At 44.7% G+C, this 24,904-nt stretch overlaps 1 protein-coding gene across 1 annotated transcript in view; it reads right to left on the bottom strand.

Moving 5' to 3' along the window:
- Dchs2 (dachsous cadherin-related 2) overlaps positions 1-24,904 on the bottom strand; it is a 192,174-nt gene that overhangs the window by 71,851 nt on the left and 95,419 nt on the right. The window contains exons 2-3 of the mRNA XM_041658916.1: positions 21,561-21,752; positions 13,069-13,300 (exon numbers count right to left, since the gene is read on the bottom strand). Coding sequence (XP_041514850.1) covers positions 13,069-13,300; positions 21,561-21,752 — 424 coding nt within the window. The remainder of the gene's footprint in view (positions 1-13,068; positions 13,301-21,560; positions 21,753-24,904) is intronic.

Below are 24,904 nucleotides of genomic sequence, written 5' to 3' on the forward strand. Positions count from 1 at the left end.
GATATCTGTGAGGAGCGGTGACAAACAAAATGATTCCTTCTGCCTTTATTGTCTTCTGGACTGTCTCTGCTCGAGCCCAGAGGATGGACTCTGCGCATCTGAAGATTTCTGCTGTGATAGGATGAACTGATGGCTGCACCACCTAACCGTCTCACAGGAGACATAGCAGCACACTGAGCATCTGAGTTCCCTGGGAGACAGAACACTAGCCGCATCTGCCTGCCGAGAGTCTATGGAGCTCAGAGAGCAGCTAAGCATGAAGCAGACGTGCAACAGAGCTACAGGCACTTCCAGTTTACCTCAGCGTAGAACACCGAGACCTACACATACATTGTAGGGGGCCCTCTAAATGGGCAGAAACATACGGTTTATTACCGTCACTTGTTACATCAACACCTTGTTTTTCAAGGCATAGCAAAGGCTCAGTAACTTCATAAAGAAAAACTGTTGATAGCCCAGAAATATTTTGTCCTGAATTGCTTTGCCTTTAGATACCTTACTAAATCTGACTAATTTGGTTAGATTCTCTAAATATGCTCTATTTGCTCTAAATATGTAATATCCAGCATTAGAGACATTAAAAATCATTTGACAGCTGGAGAGGTGACTTTGCAACAAAGACAGCTTCCTGCTGTCCAGAGGACCTAAGCTGGGTTTACCTGTGCCCACATTGTACAGCTCACAACCACCTGTAACTCCAGTCTCAGAGGATCTGAATTCCTCTTCTGCTGTCTCTAGAACTACATCTGCACCCACGCACACACAGAGACACACAGATACACCCGTACACGTACACACACACAGATACACCCGCACACGTACACACACACAAATACACCCCACACACATGCACACACACAGACACACAGATCCCAGCCATCCCGTAGCCTGTCACCTCTACTGACCAGACTAAATGAGGAGTCCATTCTAAACCAATAAAGCTGACATCATGAGCAACAGCTTCCTCTATCCTCAGCTAACCGTGACCCCAGGTGAGAGGTAGATCACTGTCGCTCCAATCACGGGAGGTGTAGGACCTGGAATCTGTCAGAGCGAGGCTCCTGGAGGCAGATCTCCCCACCGTCTTCACCGCGCATGCTCAGAATGTCTGCAGAGGCAGCGCTATTCGGCTGCGGCCTTGTCATGTCTCGTGACGTTACCTGCCACTCACATGAAATGAGACAACTGCAGGACATCCAAACTACAGAAAGGAAGCTTCGGGGGAACTTCTGTTTCTGCAATGACCCCTGGACTCCTTTTCCCAAAGCAAGTGCTTTGGAAAATGTGAGCATACATCCTCTGAAATAATAAGTCAACAATAAAAAAGGCTAAAAGTTGAGTCATGTCAGGAGACATTACGCAACATACCAAACTGAGCCTTGACACGGATAATCTGCCAAACCCTAGCGATCTTGAGTGAGCTTCCCCTTTAGTGACCTCGTGGTATTCCATGGGCAGAAAACCAGACCACAGTCTCTAGAACAGGCCAGGGATTGAGAGGCTGTCCAGACTTTGTCTGATAAAATTATCCACCAAGTTTCAGTTGAAAGATGAACTAGAAATAAATCGTTTCATCTCCAGTGGACTGCACAGGAAATTGTCTGACTTGAAACTCTGAGCTAGAGGTAGTAAGCATTTCTTTTGAGAATTCCTGAATATGAAACAGCTCTTGTCTTAATCTGCAGTCTGGATTAACAATACAGATAGCGTGGGAAACTGGAAGCAAAAAGACAGTTTAAGTGGTTCAGACATAGCCCTGGGGATGACTTCAGTGAGGCAGCATAGGCCAGACATGCCTGGGGTTCTATGGAGTGCATGTGAGTGTGTGTGTGTGTGTGTGTGCACACGCGTGTGTGTGCGTGTGTGCATGTGTGTAAGAGAGAGACAAAGACAGAGAGAATATGAGTGAGGACAGATATATCCTTAAAACATTTGAACAAAAGCAAGACACAAGAACTTCCAGAGGACCCACCCTAATTCTTAGGGTTCAAAGAATTCTCTCAATAAAGATCCATGCTCACGGTTTAATAAGAAAAAGAGCGAGGAAACACATTAGTGTGAATGAATCTGAGAAACAGTGATTGATTTAAACAGGAAATGACTTAATGAAAGAGACAAATGTGCGGCGGACTTCTCGACCAGCGAGAAAGAACAACCACCACACGAGGATTCTTCTCAGATCACGCTTTATTGGAGTGCCCTTGGTTGAGAGAGAGCATGAAGCAAAGGGGGCCCTAGAGCATTAAGGCAGCTGCTTATATATGGAAATGGCACACGGGTCGACCTGTGATTGGCTGCCACCAACAGCTGACACCAGACTGCATCGGGATAGGCTCAAGGACCCTTATCCACTGTGCATGCGGGAAGCGGGGACACGCGGCTCTCAAAGGCTTAGCCAAATATGGAGTTGTTTATTTCCAACAAGACAGGATGTCGGCGCCATCTTGTAATGGCGATCCTGTCCGGCTCACTACACAAATGCTCTAGTTAAGACAAAGATTTCAAAATTAATTCAGCCACGCATTCCTTGTAAGAGCTAAGAGGAGGGCTGGGGAGATGGTCCAGTCGGGGCAGTTCAGATTCTCGGCACCCACGTCAAAGAGCACACACCTACAGTCCCAGTGCTGGGAGAAACAGGCACGGGAGCTTAGCCAGTCGAGGCAAACCATCAACCTCCAGGATCAGTGAGAGACCCTGGCTCAAAAAACAGGATGGGGAGTTAGAGAAGACACCTGATGGGAACCTCTGAACTCCACAAATCTGTGTACATACATCGATTCACACCAATACACACATGCACCAAACACGAGCATACACTTGTTCACACATGCTCACAAGCACACACAAAAGAAACAACACTTCTAAAATACTCTCCAGTTAGTTACTTCTGCTCTGTCTTACTGCTTTTATCTTATGGGCAATCTTCATTGTACCTGGATTATTATAATATCTAGGTTTTCTGCTCCATAATCCACCAAGCACATGACTGATCATGTGTTGTCCACACCCATCAGTGTTATCACATGACTGATCCAAACCGTCACTTCGTCCCTTAATTCTAGCAGTAACCAGGCTCATGCCACTCTGACACTGCATTCCTTCCTAAGTCACCTGCTCAGAGGAGTGCCCAGCATTCCCCTGGCCACACTGCCCTTGTCAGCAGAGATCACCTCCCACTGCCATTAACTGGGTAGAACATAAGGAGACAAAATTTAGGAGGTCTATGCATAGATTGACTTTTCCCCTCCTGTTTAAATTTATTTGAGGCAGTTGACAGCTCTTCCTCTGTCCCAAAGTGAAAATTCAGAAACCTCCTATGACTTCAATAGTCATTATCAACCAGTTAGTAATGTAATCTCTTCTGATATTTAAGGTTACTGTTGTAACTTAATAAAGCATAAAGGACATCAGAACTCTAGCCTTCCTGTGAAGTTTAGGGAGGAGGCACGCTCCACATCAGGTCATTGACTCCTCCTCTTTCTCTTTGGTTAGCTCACGCCCCCCCCCCACCTCATTCGCAGGAGTTTCTGAACCATCCATGATTGAAGCAAGGAAAGAGGAGGAGGGGGTGGATAGGAAGCTCTTTCCTGGCAGATGCTGTCATAATAACATGGCATAACAACTTCTTAGACTCGCGTTCTTCCCCAGGGACTGTGTCAGTCTGAGTTCCATTACTAGGCCAAATACCCATGAGAATCAGCTAAAAAGGGTTTCGTTTGGATCATAGTTTCGGCTCAATGCAGATCACGTGTAAGGTAGTTCAAGTCATGATTATGTCTCCTACGTTGTGTTTGGTCTCCTTGTGAGCTTCCTGTGTTGATGAAAGCAAGAGATGGTCTACCTGAAAAGGGAGAGTGTGGGCAACAGAATGTTGGAAAGTTCTATCTGCTTTGTGGTCCCTTAGCACTGTTGTATGAAGAGACAACCTACCACGACAACACATGACAGAGGAAGCAGAGACAGAGAAGGGGACACAGTCCCAAGATTCCCTTCAAGGGCACCTATCAAGATCCCTTCCTCTCCCCTTTAGTCTTGTTTCCTAGAAGATATAACATCTCCCAGTAAGTAGCATGCTAGCTATGTACCAAGCTATGATCCAATAGGCCTGGGAAGGACTTTCAAGCTAACCACTGTAGAAGGTGTACTCTCGGCTACTTTGCGGCTGCTTTGTAATTTCTAATCTGAAGCTGTCTCCGTGGCATCTTCACTCAGAATGTTTATTACTACTTCTCCTCTTCTGAAGAACCGAGGGTATGCCCCATGTGAAAAGACAGAATCTCAAAACAACACCATGGTGCTCTCTCAGAATCTACTGGATCTACGCGCAGCACAGAGCTCCGTTTATTCCTACAAGCTTCTGGAATGTGCTTTGAAACTTCAGAAACTACTCCTTTATTCTGTTGCCAGATATCTTCTTTCTTCGGATTTCTCAGATGATTTCCAGGCACGAGCCTTCTGTGAACCTTACTTCTAACTCAAAGAATGTGTGCTACGTTCTCCGAATAGGCAATTAGGTGCAGGTTCCTCACGCTAGAGCAACCCATAACTCAACAGCAGCTCCCTCAGAGCTATTCATCTCCAGTCTGCCAACCTTCCAAACCTTTAGCAAGATGGGTCTCCTTTATATAACCCACATAAAGTTTACAGTTCCCGAGGAAAACAGGGTTTGTTGTTTATTTTACAGCTCAAACTTTCATTTTGGTTCTTATTATAAATACCTACCTAATATTGTCCACCCCAGATCTGATTCTCTGAAATCATTGGGTTTTCTACAACTTGCCATACCAATTGGAGCTGTCCTATATAGTGCCACAGCCCATGTTCCCTCTGACCTAGCATGGTTATTCTAGATTCTGACACCTTGCACGGTTATGATAGATTTTGCACAGTTCTCACTATGGCAATTATGTTCAGCACATAAAGATTTTCCTGAGTTACCCTTTCTTTTGGAAAACACATAGTCTCTTTGATGTGGCAGAGTAGTTGAGAAGGCAATGCTGTGTGTTTAGAACATGTGAGGCCCTGGGTCCAACCCTAATATCCGCCCTTCCCACCAAGAAAATAAAAAAGAAATAAGAGAATAAAAAGCAAAACATTGATCCTTTGACCCACAGAAAGTTTTTTTTTTGTTTGTTGTTGTTGTTATTTTAATGTCCTGGTCCAAAGTGGAGTTAACTGAAGAGTCCAGGAAAAGCAGCAAAAAGGGAACAACCATCAGGCACGCATGCCTGGGTCAAGGACATCTTGTTGAATGAACACTCGTCACTTGATGGAGGAGAGAATTGATGAAGTTGTGACTCTGTATGCCGAACATTACAAATGTCCACTTTCTTTAAAAGATTGAACCCCAGAAAAGACCTAGTAATCCAGGAGAGTCAGAATGTTTGAATTCAACCTTCTTTTTGTTCAGCTTTCCTGGAGCATAGTTGACAAAGAGAAAGTAGAATTTAAGTCCAGTGTGTGTGTGTGTGTGTGTGTGTGTGTGTGTGTGTGAGAGAGAGAGAGAGAGAGAGAGAGAGAGAGAGAGAGAGAGAGAGTTGCTTGCAGGCTTACGTGGGTCTTGAGCTCAGAGATGGGTACCATCATCAATTGTTGCTTCGCAGTCTTGGGTTTTAGACAGAGTGTTTTGTTGAACCTGGAGCTCATCTGGCTAAATTGGCTGGCCACTAAGTCCCAGGAATCCTCCTGTCTCCACTTCCCCAGTGCTGGGACTACAGGTGCACACCACCATGACCAGTTTTGTTATGGGTGCTGAAGACCCAGTTTGTATGCTCATACTTGGGCAACCAGTACTTTGTCAACACACTGTCTCCATCTCCTGAGGCTTACATTCTTAAATAAGATTAACTCTAATAAAAGTTGAAGGGCCAGAAAACCTCTATAGCTAATATATGTGCCTCACATAAAATATAATTATGCATCCTATGCATACTAAATAGTAAAATCATAAATCATTATGTCTTTTTTTTAGCAGCTTGAAATTTGTAACACTATATCTTAACACTTTGAAGCCCAGTGATTGTTTGGCTTCCATTTTTATAATCCTTGCAAATCATGTTTAGCTATTGGTACAATGACCAACTTCAACCTTGAAAATCAGATAGTGACGAATTTACAGATCAGTGGCTATTGTGTTTTAGCATTTACATACTGAGCTGATCTGTTTTCCTTCTCAGTTTGGAACAACCTAGAATCATCTTCAACGAGGGTTTTCATGAGGGATTGTCAGGATCGGTTTGCCCCATGAGCATGTCTGTGTGGCACTCTCTGGCGTTTAGCTGATGTGGGAAGAGCCAGAACCCTGTCTGAATCATTATTCCTCTTCAGGGGATCCTGAACAATACAAGTCAAAGTCAGCCAAGAGCCAGCCAGCCAGCAAGAATGTGCAGGGTTTTCTCTTTGCTCTTGACTGTGGGTACGATGTGAACATCTTCTTGAGTCCGGCTCCTCAGTAAGGTTCTATGATCTGGCCCTGTAAGTTAAATTAACTCTTTTTGCCTAATGTAGCCTGGTCTAGGACATTTTATCACACCCACTGGGAATGAAACTAGGACCCCTCCAAGTCCTTAGCCGCATTGTCCTCTGTCTATGTTCTGCATGATGTAACATTTTTTTTAAAATCCCATTTATTAGGATGAAATGGGCTTTAGATTGGTAAAGTAGCGAACATGTAAAATGAAGATCGTCTTTCAACGGAATCTGCCATATAATTTTAAGTATGTGTCATCGCTAGTTCAGCAAGATTAACTTTCAGAATCAAATATTTTGGAAAGATGAGATATTCTTAAGCATGGTATAAACCCTCATTATAAAATAATCTGTAGGTCATTACTTAAGTTGTAACACATGGGCTTATGAGAAAGAACAGAAATAAGAACAAAAGCTAGAATTATCCCCTAATATGGAACCTAAAATAAGTAGTTCAAAACAGTAGTAACCCAGACTATATAATATCAACACCAATTACTTATCAATTATTGATAGCTGAAATGTCTCTTATATATTCATTTTGTAATATGGAAACTTACCAACTATTTGAGGGATTAGTTGTAGCAACAAAAAGAACTAGAATGGACATTTTACTTCACGTTGAGAACCAAAGAGCTTCTTAAGAAAAAAACTACATTTATTGAGATATTCCACTAAGCTATTTGATTGAAAAGGCAAGTTCAAAGGTCGGTAGCTAATTTGGTGCTTCATACTGGCTTATATAGAAAGTCACATTGAGAGCTAGTTCTTATCTCTGTTTACTTGAACAAGAGAACCTGTATTTATCTTACCTTTTCTCTTAAAAACTTAAAAGCTCAAACTTAAAAGAAGTCTCAACGATAGAAAGGAAACATGAATAATAAGAAATAAGGAATAATAAAAAATAAGAAAATCAAGTGTCAGGTCTATTACTGTGTCTGTGACTAAGTCAAATTCATAGGGCATCTGAACTGTAATTTGCACTTGGACATAAAAATATGTTCATCTACTAAAGTTGTTAAAAATCTCAAGAAGGCAGTGTATGGAAAAGATGCTTAAAATAGCATGTGAGACAGGATCTTAACCACATTTTCCACATTGTGGTGGTTTGAAAGGAAACGGCCCTCAAAGGGAGTGGCACTTTTAGGAGGTGTGGCTTTGTTGGAGTGGGTGTGGCCTTGTGGGAGGAAGTGCGTCACTGCGTGGGTGGGCTTTGAGGTCCCCTATGCTCAAGTGTCCCAGTTCAGCGCTGTTGCCAGCATGTTAAGATGCAGAACACCCAACCCCTTCTCCAGCACCAAGCCTGCCTGCATGCCGTCATGCTTCCCACCATGATGATCATGACTGAACCTCTGAAACTGTAAGTCACCCAACTAAATGTTGTCCTTTGTAAACGTTGCTGGGGTCATGGTGTCTCTTCACAGCAACTGGAGCCCTGACTTAGACACATACATTGCCTCTTTCCCCTTTGACCACACCACCAGATCCCTTAGGGATTAATTCCTTCCTCCACTCAGTGAGGCCATTGATTTGTTTGTGAAGGTCTTTCCATTTTTGTGAGCCTGTGCTCCTGTACTGAAAGCACTCATGAGAAAATTCTCTAACATGCTTGTGTTTCATTTGAAAACAACATTTATTCATTAGGTGCTCATTATTAATTTCAGAGTCTGTCTCGCATGTACAAGAGAAGTCATTTATTCGGCACGGGCAGGCTCACATCCCTTATAAAATGAGGTATGGTATTAATTTATTAACCACACAGCAGAACATCAAATGTTAAGCACAGGAGAGTGGCGATCATGATGGATTATGAGAATCGCTGCGTGGTAAGTATCTGAGCATAGAGCTAACATTAGGAAAGAATCTGCCCTGGAAACAAAGAAAAACAGCCTTGCTGCGTAACTTATCATCTGTACTAGATCCTTACAATTCACACAAACGGCAGACGGCAGTAACACTGTGGCAACGCCGCCCTGGGCTCGCAGCTGGCTGCCCATCTGATTATTTATTTTTCTGTAGTGCAAAGCTTGAACTTTGTGTATGCTACAACCACACTTAGGTTGGGTAGCATACACCTAGCCCTCAGAGGGATGTCTGCCTGTGCCTTTCAGTGATGTCCTTCACACACCTAGACCAGTGTCTGGGACATTGACATTGTAAATATGTTGCATGGATGGTCTAGATTTCATTTTCTGCCTTAAATAAGTGAGAATGTGTGTGTGCATGTGTGTGTGTGTGCATGTGTATATGTGCGTATGTGTGCGTGCATGCATGTGTGTGTATGCGCGTGTGTGCATGCACATGTATATGTGTGCGTATGTATGTGTGTGTACGTGTGTGTGTATGCATGTGCGTGTGTGTGTGCGTGTGTGTGTGCATGTGCACGCGTGTCTGTGTGCATGCACATGTATATTGTGCATGTGTGTGTGTGTACGTGCGCGTGTGTGTGCGTGTGTGTGTGTGTATGTAGGTTACAGGTCTGCATCAGATGTTTCCTTCAGTTGCTCTCCACCTTATGTTTTTGAGACAATGTCTCTCACTGAACTGGCAGCCAGCCAGCTCTCGGGATCCTCTTTGCACAGATAGCTCCAGATAAGGTTATAGACCCTGAACTGGCAATTAGATTGTTCGTCACTGAAAAACAACCAAGTAAATAAGACAAAATCGAAGATGATCGATGGCTCTTTGATTCTACTGTGAAGAGTTACTTAAAAATGGAGGCTGCCGGTTGCCATGGTGTACACCAGGAAGGAAAGTATGCTACGGAGACAGAGGCAGGGGGATCGTCACAACTGGAGGCTCAGGAAGACTTTCACCTTGGACCAGCAGGATGGCTTGCCTGCCAGGGTATTTGCAGCCAAACACGAAAATCTGAGTTGGATCCCTGGAACCCACAGGGTGAAAGGAAAGAATTGTGTTTTGCAACTTTTTCTCTGACCTCCACATATGGCCATATACACACCATAGCACAACCCCCATGTGTGTGCGCGCACACACACACACACACACACACACACACACACACTGTAAAAACTGATTCTAGCAGAATGAAAACATCTATGTGTAAGTTATAAATAGAATACAAATACCCGAGAGAGGAGCTATTAATAAACCTGCTTCTTGTGTTTATTCCTCTTAAAACTCAAAGCAGAGTGGTCGGCTTCTTGCCCACATCAAAGCAAGCCAGTGGACTGAGAAGGAGAGCAACGACGGCTCCAGTCAGCATCTCTCGCCTCATGCCTGAACGCAGTCTCCAAAAATGTTCTTTGAAGGAGCAACAAACAGAGAAAAGCAGAAACAGAACAGGAAGAGAAAGCCACAAGAGTGGACAACCACGACAATGTCACATCCACTTCCAGTTTTCCTCAAACCATTTCTGTTCCCAGAAGAGCACGGTACGTCTGCGCTCTGGGCTCAGTGCGTGGGTCTTGGTTGTGTCAAAGCAGATCAGTGAGTGATCTCTTTTTTTTTTTTTTTTACAAAGCAGGAACCCCCAACACAAATTACACAAGCTTTCAAATAGCATGCATGGTACAAAGAAGGGATGGATTAGAAAGGATGAAAGCAAGAGAGTGGTGTCCTTCAGAGATGCGTGAGCATTTCGGCAAGCTCTGATCATGTGTGCACTCATTGAGACTCAACATTTTTACACTGTAAAACAATCTTGCCTCAGCCTGCTTCTGTAAGAACTCAGGCCCCAAAGGAAGAGTTATTATAATCAAGGGTTACAGAGATGAGGTTGAAAAATCCCTATTGTAAACAGACTGGTCGCCACCCTGGAAAAGAAATGAATAAAGTCAGAGACAAAGAAGAAGAGAAAAATTCATCTTCACACAGGTTGCGAGAGGCTGGGCATGCTGAAAGGAATTGGGAGGAAGGGACAGGCCCGAGCATGCTCTGTCACAGACAGGATTTTAGACCAAGTTTTGTTCCTTATTATCAGCGGAATTTCTGTGCCATTCCTTGGGAGGTTGCAGTAAGAATTCAAATGCTTTCCAATGATTCCTGGTGTCATTTATTCATTTATTACACAAATATTTACGGACGGAGATCATGTCTCAGGACTGTTTATTACTACCAGCTTTGGTAGGAATGGGCTTTATGGCGAGAGAAAGGTTACGAAAACACAAGGACTCCAGAACAGGACAACCATGTTTGCACATGACAACGTCTGTTCTTTAAGAACTTCTGCGTAGAAGGCATGCGATATGGCCATTACAGAAAAAAATATGCAGAGCCCATAAAGTCAGAAGTAGCAATCCCACTTCCGGGTACATGGCCAATGAAAATAAAATCAGTTTGCCAAAGACACAGCTGCCCTGTTCTTTGCATCATGGCCTTATTCTTAGTAAGTGGGATTTGGGAGGGACCAAGATCCTGCCAGCAAACAGGAGAGGAAACCACCATAGAGGTACACACAGGCTAGTTAGCTTTTCCATTACTTCTGTTGTTGGGATGAATGAGTCCTGGCCTTCAGCTGCTCTTCCCTGCTAGAACCTTCTAACTGAAGTTACTAGAAGCTATGCCTAGCTTACAGGATCAGAGGATGGGATTTTCACCTGTTGGCCATTGACTGCAGTGTATTTAAGCCTGCATGGTGTTAATAAAGATGGGCTTTTGGTACCAGTGTTTGAAGGTCTGTGTGTCAGTCTATCTCTGCGTCTGTATTCTCAACCTCCAGCCCCTTGCCCTAAGCTCGCAAACTGGGATCTAGCACATAGAGCGCAGACGGGGACCCGCGGTGCGCAGCATCTGTAACATGGACATCCTGGAGGACATACTGCTAAGTGAAAAAAAAAAAAGGCCATATATAAAAACGACCAACACTCCCTGGCCTCACAGTGGAAGTCAAACGAAAAGGTCAATTTCACAGCAGCTGAGACCAGGATGCCAGAGGCTAAGGGCGAGGGAAAAAGAAGTACCTATTTAAAGGGTATCTTGTTTCACCCAGACAGGATGAAATTTCTGAATATCTACTGTACAAGCTGGTGACTATAACTGATAATCATGGGAGAATCGTAATTGTGCTGACTACAAAAGACTAGAAGTATTAGAGGTGGGCGGAGTCACTAGCTTGATGCCAGCACTTCATAGGGGATGCAGACATTGAAAACCTTCCAGTACTCCGGATGCACACAGCGACGTCTCCGTTTCTCCATGTGAACTTCTGGAACATAGTGGCACAGTGGAGACTGCCCATTCCCTGGACGACTTTTTCCCACAGTTAGCAATAACACTGCTCCATCCTCTAAAGGTTAAAACAAAACGTTACCAGCCCTCCTGGATCGCTCACGATTTGTGATTAAGTGCAACTGAATTCCAAATGCTGTTTGCCTGAGAAATGTCCTCCACCCAGACGCACAACCAACAACAGTTGGCGAACCTGCCAACAACAGTAACCCAAGGCTGCTTCCATTACAAGTGTGGTCTTTGCTCTAAAAAAATTAAATAAATCCGCCTGATGTGTTCCTAGATAATGACCCACATAGAGCACTTGCTGTGATGGGCAATGGCATTTGCTGTGTAGCCAGGAAGGAGGCACAGGGCTGACCGTGGCCTACAGGGACATCTCTTCTGTGGACAGAACACCTAACAGCTCATTCTTCAAGCTCTTCCGGGGAGGGGCGTCTCGATGATGAGTGTGCCGTCTTTTAAAAACAACTTGCTAAATGCTAAGATCCTACCTCCTGATTGTGGCTGGCTTACATATTGTTGGCAATGTTACTGCCCTATGGGCCTGAGAATGACAGTTGAGGTTCTCGGTTAAGATGAATTTTGAAAACGCAGAGATAAGCAGACTAATTTCCTACTAAAGTATGTTTCTCTGATCTTTGAAATGTTAAGGGCTCCACGTCAGTGAATTATTTTGAGCGAGGAAAGTTTTCCCTTGTAAAGAGCACAGGGTAAACAATGCAGCCCCAAGCCGGAGGGAGCGCCCCCTGCAGGCAGGGAAGGTGATTGTGTGGCAGAGTTGGGTGAGAGGGCAGACCAAGTGCACCGCATTTCCTGTGCAGACCATGGCTCCCTCGTCGTATCTGTGGTCGTCACAAATGAGACAATGTACAACTAGCTTGGCATCGGGCTACCACGGTAGAGTGTCCTCTTGAAGGCTAACCGGCTGCACACACATACAATGCACTATTAAAGTAAAAATGCCTTCTGTCCATTTCTCAGCGCCGATAAAATAATGGGAATGAAACAAAAACTTTGGCTTGGCTTGTAGCCTTATTTGGGGGACTGAATATCTATAATTATTTCCAATGTTATTTGAAATCTTACGTCTTATATCCAAATATTCCAAACATTATTTTGGTGACAACAGACATAGGAAGGAGAAAGTAATGTCTGAAATATTTATTTCTAGAAAACCCAGACCACTGGGTTCTTTGGAAGATAAACAGTTACTGCGTTTGGGAAATAAAAAGAATCCCAACACGGGATGATTGGCATTATTATGAAACTGGGCTCTCTAAAGATCCCAAGATCTCGGTGAGCAGAGGTGGAACTCATCCTGGTCTTGGCTAACAAGCACCAGCCTGGTTCAGACACACAGTGGTGGCCTCTGGGCTGCTCGGGTGAAGCTGTCCGCAGATCACATACCTGTAACAGAGTCGATGGAGAAGAATGACGGCAAGTCTCCTGGGATGAGTTCATAGGTCACGGTCCCGTACATCCCAGAGTCCCTGTCACTGGCGAGCACGCTGATGATCTCAGTGCCTGGCGGGGTCTGGCCACTGATGCTTGTCACATAGGTCGACGGGTTAAAGACAGGCAGGTTGTCGTTCACATCCTCCACCTCCACCCGGACGAAAGCTTGGGCACTGAGACCACCCTGTGAGATGAACGAGCAGTGATTACAACTGGGCATCTAAGTCAGAACAATCCCCAAACAGACTTGAAACAGCAAAGTGGGGGGATGGGGGGGGCGTGGCGACGTGACTGTGTGTGATACTGAGATAAAATAACTAGAAATGAACCTAAAACAGACTTCTGAAGCAATAGAACATACATATTTCTATAAATAAATCTTGGTTGTGCTCTTGGGTTAGGAATTCCTATTGTTATATTAAAAAACATGTCATTAGGAAATGATTTGAGGAATGACAGCATTGAAGGGAGTTGGAGTTGTATTATCTGGGGAAAATGCTTCTCAAACAGGTGGAAAAAATCAAATACAAAGACTCCAAAACAAGAGTGTAGTGTCCGAGTTGGTCTGTTCAGGGACAGAAAGAAGGCACAGGCCTGGTGCTAGAGGCTGGAGCTGGCTATGGAGGTCACTGGGGTCAGCAGGTGACCAGGGCACTTCACCATTACAGAGTTCTGACACAGAGTTGGCTCGGTTCAACTTTAGTTTCACCTGCTGGATGAGGTGCTCAGAACAGACAGGGAGTATTGAGGGCCGAAGCAGGGAGCAGCTGGGAGGCTGCGCAGTCACCAGGTTTGGAATGGACGGTGACCCTTGCGAAAGAAAGAGACAGCAAAGCAGTTTGTCCTTCAGCAATGGGGTCTGACTTGCAAGTTCTGGAGGGTGAGGAAGAGGCTTGGAAATGGCCTGGAACATTTGGGGCCATGTGAGATCTGGCTAGCTAACAGCTCCAAAAGAGGTAGACCATCCCCAATCTTTGTTGGGTAGGACCAGACCCTTATTGGCTTCAGTATGGTTTCCTTGAGTCGCAGAACCTGAAGAGATCAAGATGCCACTCCGTGGAAGGCTCCATTCCCTACTGGCTGGTTTCCACAGGGCTGAAAGGCACTAGTCACATGACCACAGAAGAGAAGCAAGCATCGGTCTTAAGCAGCTGTGAGCTCTGTGGAGCGCAGTAACAGCTGTCTGAAGACATGCCCACTCATGCAGCCATGACATGGATGGATTGGGAGAGTAGCTAACCACCTTCGGATCGCATTTGAAGGGGCGATCCACAAGTTGAAACCCAGACCTGGCACCATTACTGGAGCCAAGAACCTGGGCAAGGTAGCCTATAGGCTCTAGCGGAGAAACTGCTACTGCTATTTGTGGAATTAGCACAGCATTAAACTGGCCCCTTATGACTTATTGCTACCACCATAGATGAGTGCATCGCAGGCCTCCTCAGAGAAGATCACGGCGTAGAAACTCAAGAGACTGCAAATGCTCAAGTCTCCTCTTAAGGCATCTGTATCGACCCCTCCTCCCAAGGCTCAGAGCTGCCTGGAGAGGAGCAGGCAGAGAGGAGACAATCTGAGTCAGAGGCAGTGGGGGACTCCAAGATGGAGACTTACAGGCACCACTGAACAGTTCCACGTATAAACTCATGGAGGCTGTGACAGTGCCACAAATCCTTTGTGAGGTCAAGCCAGGTAAGATTCCAGAGTGGAGAGCCGAGGGGCGTGAAGTCCCAGCCCTAGCTAAGGAGCTATTGTAATCCAGAGCTTCTGGGAGAGGGAGGGTCAGCCTTGTGAAGGGTGCAGACACCGGTAGGGGGACCATGCGTAGAAGAGCTGCACTTAATGGTTTGGGGGCTTGTTTGGTTTTTTTTTAAGAAGACACAGATTTGTGTGAATAGAGAAGGGAGAGAAAGGAGGCAGATCTGGGAGGAGCTGGGTGGTAAATATGATCAGAATATATCACACAAAATTCTCAAAGGACCAATAAAGATGGCAGGAGAAGCAGTTTCTTCTCCCTGCAGTCATGTGGCTTGCTTTCTGAAATGTCCTGGTTTTCAGAAAGGTTGTACAGTCCATGAAGCCCTGGAAAGCTCATCCCAGACTGTGTAGTTATTGCTGGCTCCGTCTAAAGCAGAGAGGAGGGAGTAGACACAATGGAAGGACAGCATCTGCTTGGTTCTCCCTGTTCTGAAGGAAAGCATCTGTTCTTGCTTCCCGGCCTCATTTCCACATCTATCTGGCACATCTTGAGACTCTCGGTCCTGACAAAAGTCCTTGGTAAGTCACAGCAGTGCGGGGAGAGGACGTTTCTCTCGTTTGCGCCCCCCTCCTCTCTTTCTTCTTTTTGCTGCCTGGCTCTGCTCTTGGGGAAGGCATCACGAAGAATGGAAAAAGGAAGGACAGCTAAGCAGGCTTGGAAAGAAAAATGGGCTACGCAGACACTCAGAACATATGTGGAGGGGACAGGCCGAGGAAGACAACAGAACTGATAAGCTAATCATGAATCCAGAAACAGCGCTCACCACTGTCCCGTGTGTGCCGCCCTTGGGGGATTGAATGGTTAAAGATACAATGTGATTTCCCGTGGTCTGGGTCTAATAAAGTGCCAGCGTCCAACCAGCTGCATTTAGAACTAAAGAAACAGTAGCTGGCTAGGACCACAATGAGAACAATACGAATTTACCCACCTAGCTGTGTGCTGATACAGAAAGCCAGCTAACCTGCGGTAGTCCAGAGAGAGGTGGGGAGAGGGGACGGCAGGCTGGCTAGGAGTGTACAGAAAATACACTTGACATCTGGCATGGAGCATGCTGCGACTCACAATGGCCTGCCTTCTCGGCTTTGCTTGCCCTGTTTTCTTTCCTAGTTTATTTCTCCTTCAGCTTATGCAGCTCCTTAGGTTGAAAGAAGGACCGAGAAAGTCAAACAATGAAAAGAGAGAAGACAACACAAAGGAAATCCAACACCCTTAGCCACCCCTCCGTAACAAACACCTTCATTTGGTGAGGATCCTGATATGGGGAGCCTGTGAAAACAATCGGATGCTAGCTGGATAACAGAGGGCTTAAATATACTGTCACAGACAAGGGACCTTCTGCAGGCTGAAGATGAGCTTGCGGCGTCTCTTGTGTATAGACCCAGCGAGCACCTGCTGAATGCATCAGGTGAGGGGATTTCTTCCTATAATAACCAACTCCAAATGCTTTGGGTTTGCTTTACATCGATTGCTCCCTAGGTTGTTACAATCTCACTTTTTAAGGTTCCTATGGCTTTCCTCCTACAGGGATAAGAAATTAAGGCACAGAGCAGCCCAGGGGACCAGTTCGAGGTACAAAGACTGTGAACAGCAGGTCTAACCTGGAACAAAACTTCGCTTGTCCTCTGAGCCCTTGATGATTTCTGGTAAACATCTTGTTTCAAAATTATGCTGTGCTATAAGCCCCTCTTCCACGGAGACAAGCTTAGAGACTGAAGTAGCCCCAGTGCCTGTCACCGGCTCCATCACAGGGAAGAAGAGGAAGACAGGCTGCCAGTTTTAAGGAACGTGGTCCAGGATGCAGATCCTATAGCAGCTTTCCTGTCTCACAGTGTAACAACAGAGAGTTCAAAGTGCAGGCATAAAGCTCTATCCACCCTATTTGCAAGACCAGAACTGCAGAGAGGCAGCCCGACCCTAGACTAAGCTAACTCTTCTGGAAAGCATGTTAGGTGTGCTCCGGCATCTTTGATTTCACAGGCCTGCCACTGACATCAAGGACATAATACAGACAGGGCATTTACAATACTTCATAACTGTCAGCTATAAAGTCCACCACAAAACTTTCTTGAAGAGAAAATATCTATTCTATGTCTATCCACCCCACATAGAGGGGGCAACTACAGGTCAAAGGAAGGATTCCACCAACAAAGAATTCCACCTAGCTTGGTGAACCAGTAGATTCACTGGGATCACAGAGAAGAGCAGGGTAGCTGGGGCAGCTGCATCCCTGAAGCAGCACACCATTGCGTGATTGACAGCTCACGAAAGCTGGTATCACTTGAGTCCTCTCCACAGCCTGCTCACATGACTCAAGACTGTGGGGCTTGCTGGAGATTCTTAGGCCACTGCGGTGTGTTTTTGAATGGAGATTGTAGGATGCTGGCTTATTTCTCTGTGTTTCCTCTAGCATGAGGTGATGTACCACCATGAGCTTCTGCCATGAGTGTTTCATCTTTCCAGGAATCCACAGAAGAGGGCTTGCTCTAACAGACTTCAACCTCCAAACCATGAACTAAAATAAATCTTCTCTCTTTAAAAGCTAAGAATCTTTGATGTTTTGTTGCAGTGAAGGAAAGCTGAGTATTGAAGGGAGGGCATGAAGACGACAAGCTAAGTTAGGTACAAAACTGATTGGGAGTTTGAAACAGGACAGTGACAAACAGGACTATCTGCACTACATTTGTGAGGGCCAAAGTTACATTTTAATTATTGTTCCTAAGAGATCCATAAAACAAAAAATGCTTCGAACTTGTAAGTCCCTTACCCAAGGATAAAAACTTCCTGAAATGTTGGAGTTTATCATTTATGTAAGATAACAAATCACATGGTTTTGCTCCCCTAGACAAGTCAGACCAAACTGGACTGGATGAGCTTGATTACATGCAGGCTGGAGGTACGGAGGCAGGAAGTGCATCAGGATATATCTTTACCCTTGGTTGAGTCTGGTGGAAAATACGTAGCCTTATGGTTTCTCTTTATAAGTCAAATGTGACTTGTCACCATTTTCTGGGAACCCCATTGACCAGTACATAATCCTGGCCAGTTCTTTATTAAAGTTTGCTTCAAAATTTTCTTAAAAAAATATGATAATGTCTTATTCTATTCCAGTGGCTTTAACACACTCTGAAATTGACTTTCAATTGAGAAAGGAATAGAAATGACTTAGAAGTTGTAGTAATTTGAATGGGCCCCCATTGGCTAATATGTCTGAATACTTGGTCTCCATTTGGTGGAACTGTTTGGGAAGGATTAGGAGGTGTGGCCTTGTTGGAAGAAGTGTCACAAAGCCCACGCCACTCCCAGGTAGTTCTCTGGCCCTGTTGTTTATAGATGGAGACATGGGCTCTCAGCTGATGATGCAGCTCCGTGTCTACCTGTGTCCATGTTCTCTACTTTCATGATCATGGATCCTAACTTCTGAAACCAGGACTCCAAATTAAACACTTTCTTCTGTAAATTATCTTAGTCGTGGTATTTTTTTTCATAGCAATAGAAAAGCAACTGAGACAAAAAGGCAATCATCTTACCACCTTGGGACTGAAATTCTTACCCCTATTGAGTAGGAGGGACCAGTATCCCCAGGACTACAGGCTGTTTTCCATCAATAGGGAGACGATAAAGGAACAACCAGAGACCAACTGGAGTTTATGCAGAATTTTCTGGGTGATAGCAAATGAGTTTGAAGAGTGAAATAGTGGCTGGAATATTTATTTGCATTAAAAGTTGAATTTGAACAGGTGGGGTGAGAAGGTGGGTGTTGATGACGGGGAAGCTTAAGCTCTCAGAGATGAGACTGAAGGAGACCGGTGTTAGAACGTGTCACATTTATCTGGGAATGATTGGCCAGAGGGACCAAACTCCTTAGCTAGAACACTGGGTAAATGTACCATCCTCAGGTAAGTCAATTAGGAATCAATGAAACAAAAGACTAGAATGAGAAGCTGGGCTGGAAAGATGGCCCAGGGGTCTCTGAAGTCACCTGCACTCATACATGCTCACGTACACGCGTGCACACACACAATTTAAAATGACAAATAACTGGACACATTTTAGGTCCCAGGTCCAACGGCGAGCTCTTATCATGAAGACACAGAGTGGCGAGAGGCTAAGCCAATTTACTCTCTAGTGTCTGTCAAAATCCTTCCTGAAGCCTTGAGTGGAAAGATGAAGTTGAAAGCTCTTTTGTTTTCCAGACACATATTTCAGTTATAGAATTCTGGATGTAACAAAAGCAGGGAGAGAATGATAAATGCATACCAAAGATTGAGGGCTTTGTTTGTGAAAATGTATCAGAAAATAGCAATACAAAGCTTAGAAGAAAGATGGTATAATTAAATTGTAGCGCTTAATTGTAGACAATAACTTGACTGCCAATCCAATTAATCGGTTCCATTATATAATTTCATAGCATCCTCTGTGTGTGAGATAAATAGCAATCATTGCAACAGCAAAAGTAGGATATTACAGATGTGGTGTCAGTGGAGAAGGGGAAGTGACCGGACTAGAAAATACATATTGACAGTCACCACGAAGATAAATAGAGCCTGGGAGAAGATGCACAGGCCATTCAGGGTGCTGTATAAAGAAAAATCATTCTATCGATAGATAAAAAACCTCCTAGGAACCACTTGCAAATAGATTTTTCAGCAATTTTCTACCAAGGACGTGCAGGCCATTTATTATAAAGAGAAAGAATCTAAGGAAAAAACATGAATTGTCAGAATGACTCTAAATAAGTCAAGGCCTTGTGCCGAAGCTCAGTTTGTTTTAAATAAACGCATTATGGCCGGAATTCCCACAGCTTGGACCTAAGATACTTTACCTGATTTAATTGTCCCATGACTGCAGTCTAGATCGTTTTTAGGGGTTACCTATTTAGTCATTGCCAGTTTTTCTCTTCAGATGTGCCAACCTTCTTAATGACATGATTCTGAGCAGTTTATGCTGCTAGTTAACACTGCACTGTTCATTAAAGATGTATTACTCTGCCCTATGGAAACTCTGAGCTTATCACAGAACTTCATAAAGATGATGCAGTAACACAGGACACTGGCTAACCTGACATTTGTGTATCTGCCTGCACACATGTGTATCTGTATGTATTATATGTGTGTGGACACATAGGCAAGCGTTCACACACTCCATCTATAATGCTGGGCGGGGGGAGGGTGAACCAAAGCTTTCCCTGAGATCCTGACATGTGGAAAAGAAACACAGTTTCTCTTCTAAAAGGAGGAATATGCTTGGCAATGCCAGGAAAGGCCTGGGGCTGGGCTATGGAGTAACTGCCTATATCCTGAGAAGCCAACCTTCTCCCTAAATCCCAAGACTACTATGTGCTAGGTCTCTGATGCTCTTTAGATACTATTTGTTCCTCTTGTGAAATATTGTTCAATGAGCTTCCCACTGACTTCTCCCATGTATGACAGTTTCTGCTGACTGTACCCCATTTTGCCCCTGGAAGTAGTATATGAGATGTTTTACTTCCTAATAAACTTGCTTACATGAGCCATCAGCTTGTGCAAGACCTCCTGATCCCAAACATCACTGTCTTCTTTATTTTCTCATCTCCTGTCCCTTCCACTTAGGATTCTGTCACCGAAGAAGGACAGACTGGTCCAGGGCAACCTATGTGGCTTCTTGTGTCTACACTCCAAAGCACACATAAGGAATGCTATGGGCAGATTCTGATCTAAGCATGGTCAAGATCAGGAAAGCTGTCAGAAGTCTAATGGCTTTGAAGGCTCCTTCCAGCCATGAGATGCTAAAAGGACTTAAAAGAGATTTTGTGCTCCACACTTTTGCCCAAGATTAAATGTACCCTTCGGTGTTCATCCTGAGCCTATGGATTGGTCCTTCTAGGGGATGAATAACTAAATGACAAAAATACTTATTTGGGACATGAGCTAAACATCTCCAAAACTAGAGAAGATCCCTGGAATAAAAGTGGACGTTGGGATCCAGTTCTGGGACAGGAAGCTCATGATGCGCTCTAGGCTCAGGTGATGATTCAAGCAATGAACATCCAGTGACCTTTGGCGGGGTGTACTCATTCCCCAGTGGAGACATTGCTACCCCTACACAGACTCCTGGTTCTTTGTCTGGCCACCAAACCTAGAAAGAGGTCAAATTAACCTTGAAGGTCGGAGTGGCCACCAGATGGGAGCCTGGGAGACACAAGATCTATTTTCTGGCCATTTCCATGAGAGTACAAGGGACTTGTTTATTTTTAGCCAGAATACATCCTCCTGGAGCAACTTATTTACCCAGGGGACTGTGCTTGAATCCAGACTGAATGACCAAATGGCTATCTCTCTGTTTGGGCACAATCGATACCTATGGAGCTAGCAGAAGCAAATATTCAGACAACCACTGTTTCCAGACAGTTTCTCCTCTGAGAAAGAAAGATAGAATTAGATCATCCAGAACCTTTAACACAGTGTGGATCTTGGAACCCATCAAAGGCTGGTTAACATACGGCAGCTCTGCTTTCTTTGAAATCATTATCGATGTGAAATATTTGTTGATGATGAAATAACATTAGAGGGAGGTGGTGGTTCATGCAACACGGCGGGGGGGGGGGGGGGAGGAGGGTTAACTGTTGTGCCATGTCATCCCTCGCCATGCTTCTGTGTGCTCACTGTGGCTCACTTTTGAGAGCGTTCGGTGTTTTATACCAAAAGCTTACCCCATCCTTAGCCTTCACCAGCAGATCAAAGGTGCCTGAATCCCTTTCCCTGTCGATGTCCTGTGTCACACAGATGTGCCCATCCTGCGGGTCGATCTGGAATGCTGAGGGTGCTTCGTAGCTCTGGAAGGCGTCGTAAAGAGAATACTCGACTAAGCCGTAGAGCCCCACATCTGCATCCGTGGCTGTTACCTATAAGACAGGAGGAAGGTCAGAGAGCCCACAGACACGCTGGTGATACTTTGTAAGTAATCATGACTCATGGAGCTCTGCCCAGGCAGTTAGTCCCCAAGGCTGCTCAGAAGCAGAGCCTTGGATTAGCTCTCTCCGCTCCAGCTTCCTGCCTGTCCAGTCTCCAGTGTCTCTTCTCTCTCTTTGGAGAATTCTTCTCACTTTCTTGGCTCACTCCAATTAAAAGACTGAGGTCTGCTGTAGGAGGACATTCTGCTCCTTTAGCCAATACCATTTAAGATACCAGCCCACTTGGGCGTGGCCTCTTATACTGTAAATGCAGCTATAAAGCATGCACCTGCACTTTCTCCCAGCTCTCTTCTGCCTGCTAGACTCTGTTCCTGTTCATACAGAGTACTGTTATCTAGGACACTGATTTTAAGTTTCCCCCTAAATAAATAACCCTTTATTATTCATAATTTTGAACTGGTATAGGATTATTTTGTGACTTCTGCCTTGAGAGGTCTGAGGTCCCACAAGCTTTTATTTCCTCCCTGAGTGACCTTGTCTAATCACAAGGATTTATAAGCATTCATATAGCTATAAAATCCTAGAGTTTCCCTCAACGTGTCAACCCACTCTGAAAACAACAGCTTGAACACAAACAGAAGAGCTGGATGATACTCCATCCCCCACTTCCCAGATGATGCTCCTCCATCCCCCACTTCCCAGATGATGCTCCTCCATCCCACACTTCCTAGATGATACTCCATCTCACACTTCCCAGATGATGCTCCTCCATCCCCCACTTCCCAGATGATGCTCCTCCATCCTACACTTCCTAGATGATACTCCATCCCACACTCCCCAGATGATACTACAATCCACACTTCCCAGATGATACTCTTCCATCCCACACTTCCCAGATGATACTCCATCCATCCCACACTTCCTAGACGATACTCCATCCCACACTTCCCAGATGATACTCCTCCATCCCACACTTCCCAGATGATACTCCACCCCACACTCCCCAGATGATACTACAATCCACACTTCCCAGATGATACTCTTCCATCTCACACTTCCCAGATGATACTCCATCCATTCCACACTTGCTAGATGATACTCCTCCATCCTACACTTCCTAGATGATACTCTTCTGTCCCCCAAACAGATTAAATGACCAGTTCGCCACCAGCCTACCCCTACAACATAGTGGATTGAGCAGATAACTGGAATGTAACATTAGGGGTGTTTGGGAAGCACACTTTAGTGTTTTTCACAAGAATCCAGCGTCTGGCATCTGACATGTTGGGGAAAATCCTACCTAAAACTCACAGGACAGACTCCGAGACAATGGGCTACCTGGCCGCCCACATCACTGGTACCCAAGTGCAGATGAAACTCTCTTTCCTTCTTCTGTGTGTCTTCTATCTTCATATCACCTGTCTCACACTTCCTGGCAAAATAATTCATCCCTGGCAACTAGCTAACATATCTCTAAGTTACTCTTTTCATGAGCTGGTTGGAACCAGAAAATCCACAAATCTCCCTGCTACAGAGGAGTCATGTCCAGATCCATTTGGTCTGTTCCACACTGATGGCTTTTAATAACTGAGTAACCACTGGTTCCCAAAGACAACAAATACATCTTCTAAAGCCATGTGGTCTCCTCAATAAGTTTGGCTGCGTTAGAAGATCAATTCAACAAAATAAATTCTAAAACCCATTTTCAGCCTTTAATAGCTTGTATAATCAAGTATTTGGCTCATATGAAAACATGTCCCCTGTTACCACTTTAGGGGGATTTGGGGCAGAGAAAATATATAAGGGATCGAAAGTGAGAAAAAGTACCCATCTCAGTCTGTGCTGATGGTTCCAAGTCTGAGCTCAAACCCATGAAAGGAGATTGTGCACCCCTCTGCTGTTCACTAACCCTCCAGAAATACTTACCTTCTGTTCTAGCAATATAACCCACCTCCTGGTATAATGGATTTTGGATGCCTAGAATTCATTTAGAATTCTTACGGGGTTTACAAAGCCCAGTACCCATTTGCTGCCGAAAACCAACAAACAGGCAATGGGGAAAACAGAAAGTAAAAACACCTCAAGAAGAAACCTGGATGAGTTAGGAAGCTGGGCCACTGGCCTCTCTAGTGACTCCTGCTGATGTCAATGCGCGGAGCTGTGGGTCCCAAGGAAAGCACCAACTCACAGACTGAGCAGAAAGCTTAGAAGACCAGGCAGGATGCATCTCTGAATTCCCCCCTTGAGCTGACCCCAGCACACTCATGCTCCTCCCCGCCCCAGGTGCTGCCTCATTCACCTCCTCCACACTCGAAGTTGACGGGCTTACTTCAAACTCATTCATGCCTATTCTCATTGGGTTTCATTTTACACAAGTTTAATCAAGACATTAAGGAACTTGCAAATTATTCATATGATGTTAAGTGCCCTTCTGTGATTAGCCTCCTGGGAGCTAGAGAGCCCTTATCACCCTCCTTATATTAATGTTGGGTAAGGGTTCCTTCCCTAGGAATGTGCACTGCGGAAGATTGGAGAGCGTGGTCCTCATGAGTTTGGGCTGAGAAGGGGCTTGAAAGTGGGAATGCATCCACACATGCTCCTGCAGGTCAACATGAGTTTTATTATCCCCCTTTCTTCATATTTTTCTTCCATTTCAGCCAACGTACTTGAGAACACAGTTTGCATTCAGAGGACGCAGCTATGGTCTTTGGAAGCCTGAGGGTTCTCAATCAGCAGCAGCTGAAAGAATGGCCCTAGGTGCACGTTGGACATAGACCCCTTCAGTGTGGGAAGGTCTCCTTCCTAACATCAGTGGCCAAACTCATGATGGCTCACAGTCTTAGTCATTTACATTAGCAAAAGGAGAACATTCTCGTTGGCAGTATTAACTCTTTACCTGTTCATTTTAATGTGTGAAGGTTTTAGGAAATCCCCAGAGCCCCTTATTGTGGGGTAGGGGTTTCAGGAGGAAAAGGGGGAAAACCTTTAGGTAACAAGTTTAGATAAAATTTAAAAGTAAATAACTCACCCTTTTCTCTAACAATGTACAATATCACTTTCATGGGCATATAGCAGTTTTTTTTTTTAAAGAAACAAAGATCCTAATAGATAGTACACATGCATCCACAGAACTTCAAACAGAA

The sequence above is a fragment of the Microtus oregoni genome, unplaced genomic scaffold (assembly GCF_018167655.1).
Source record: "Microtus oregoni isolate MIOR12 unplaced genomic scaffold, Mior012 000010F_ref0000083, whole genome shotgun sequence".
NCBI lineage: Eukaryota > Metazoa > Chordata > Mammalia > Rodentia > Cricetidae > Microtus > Microtus oregoni.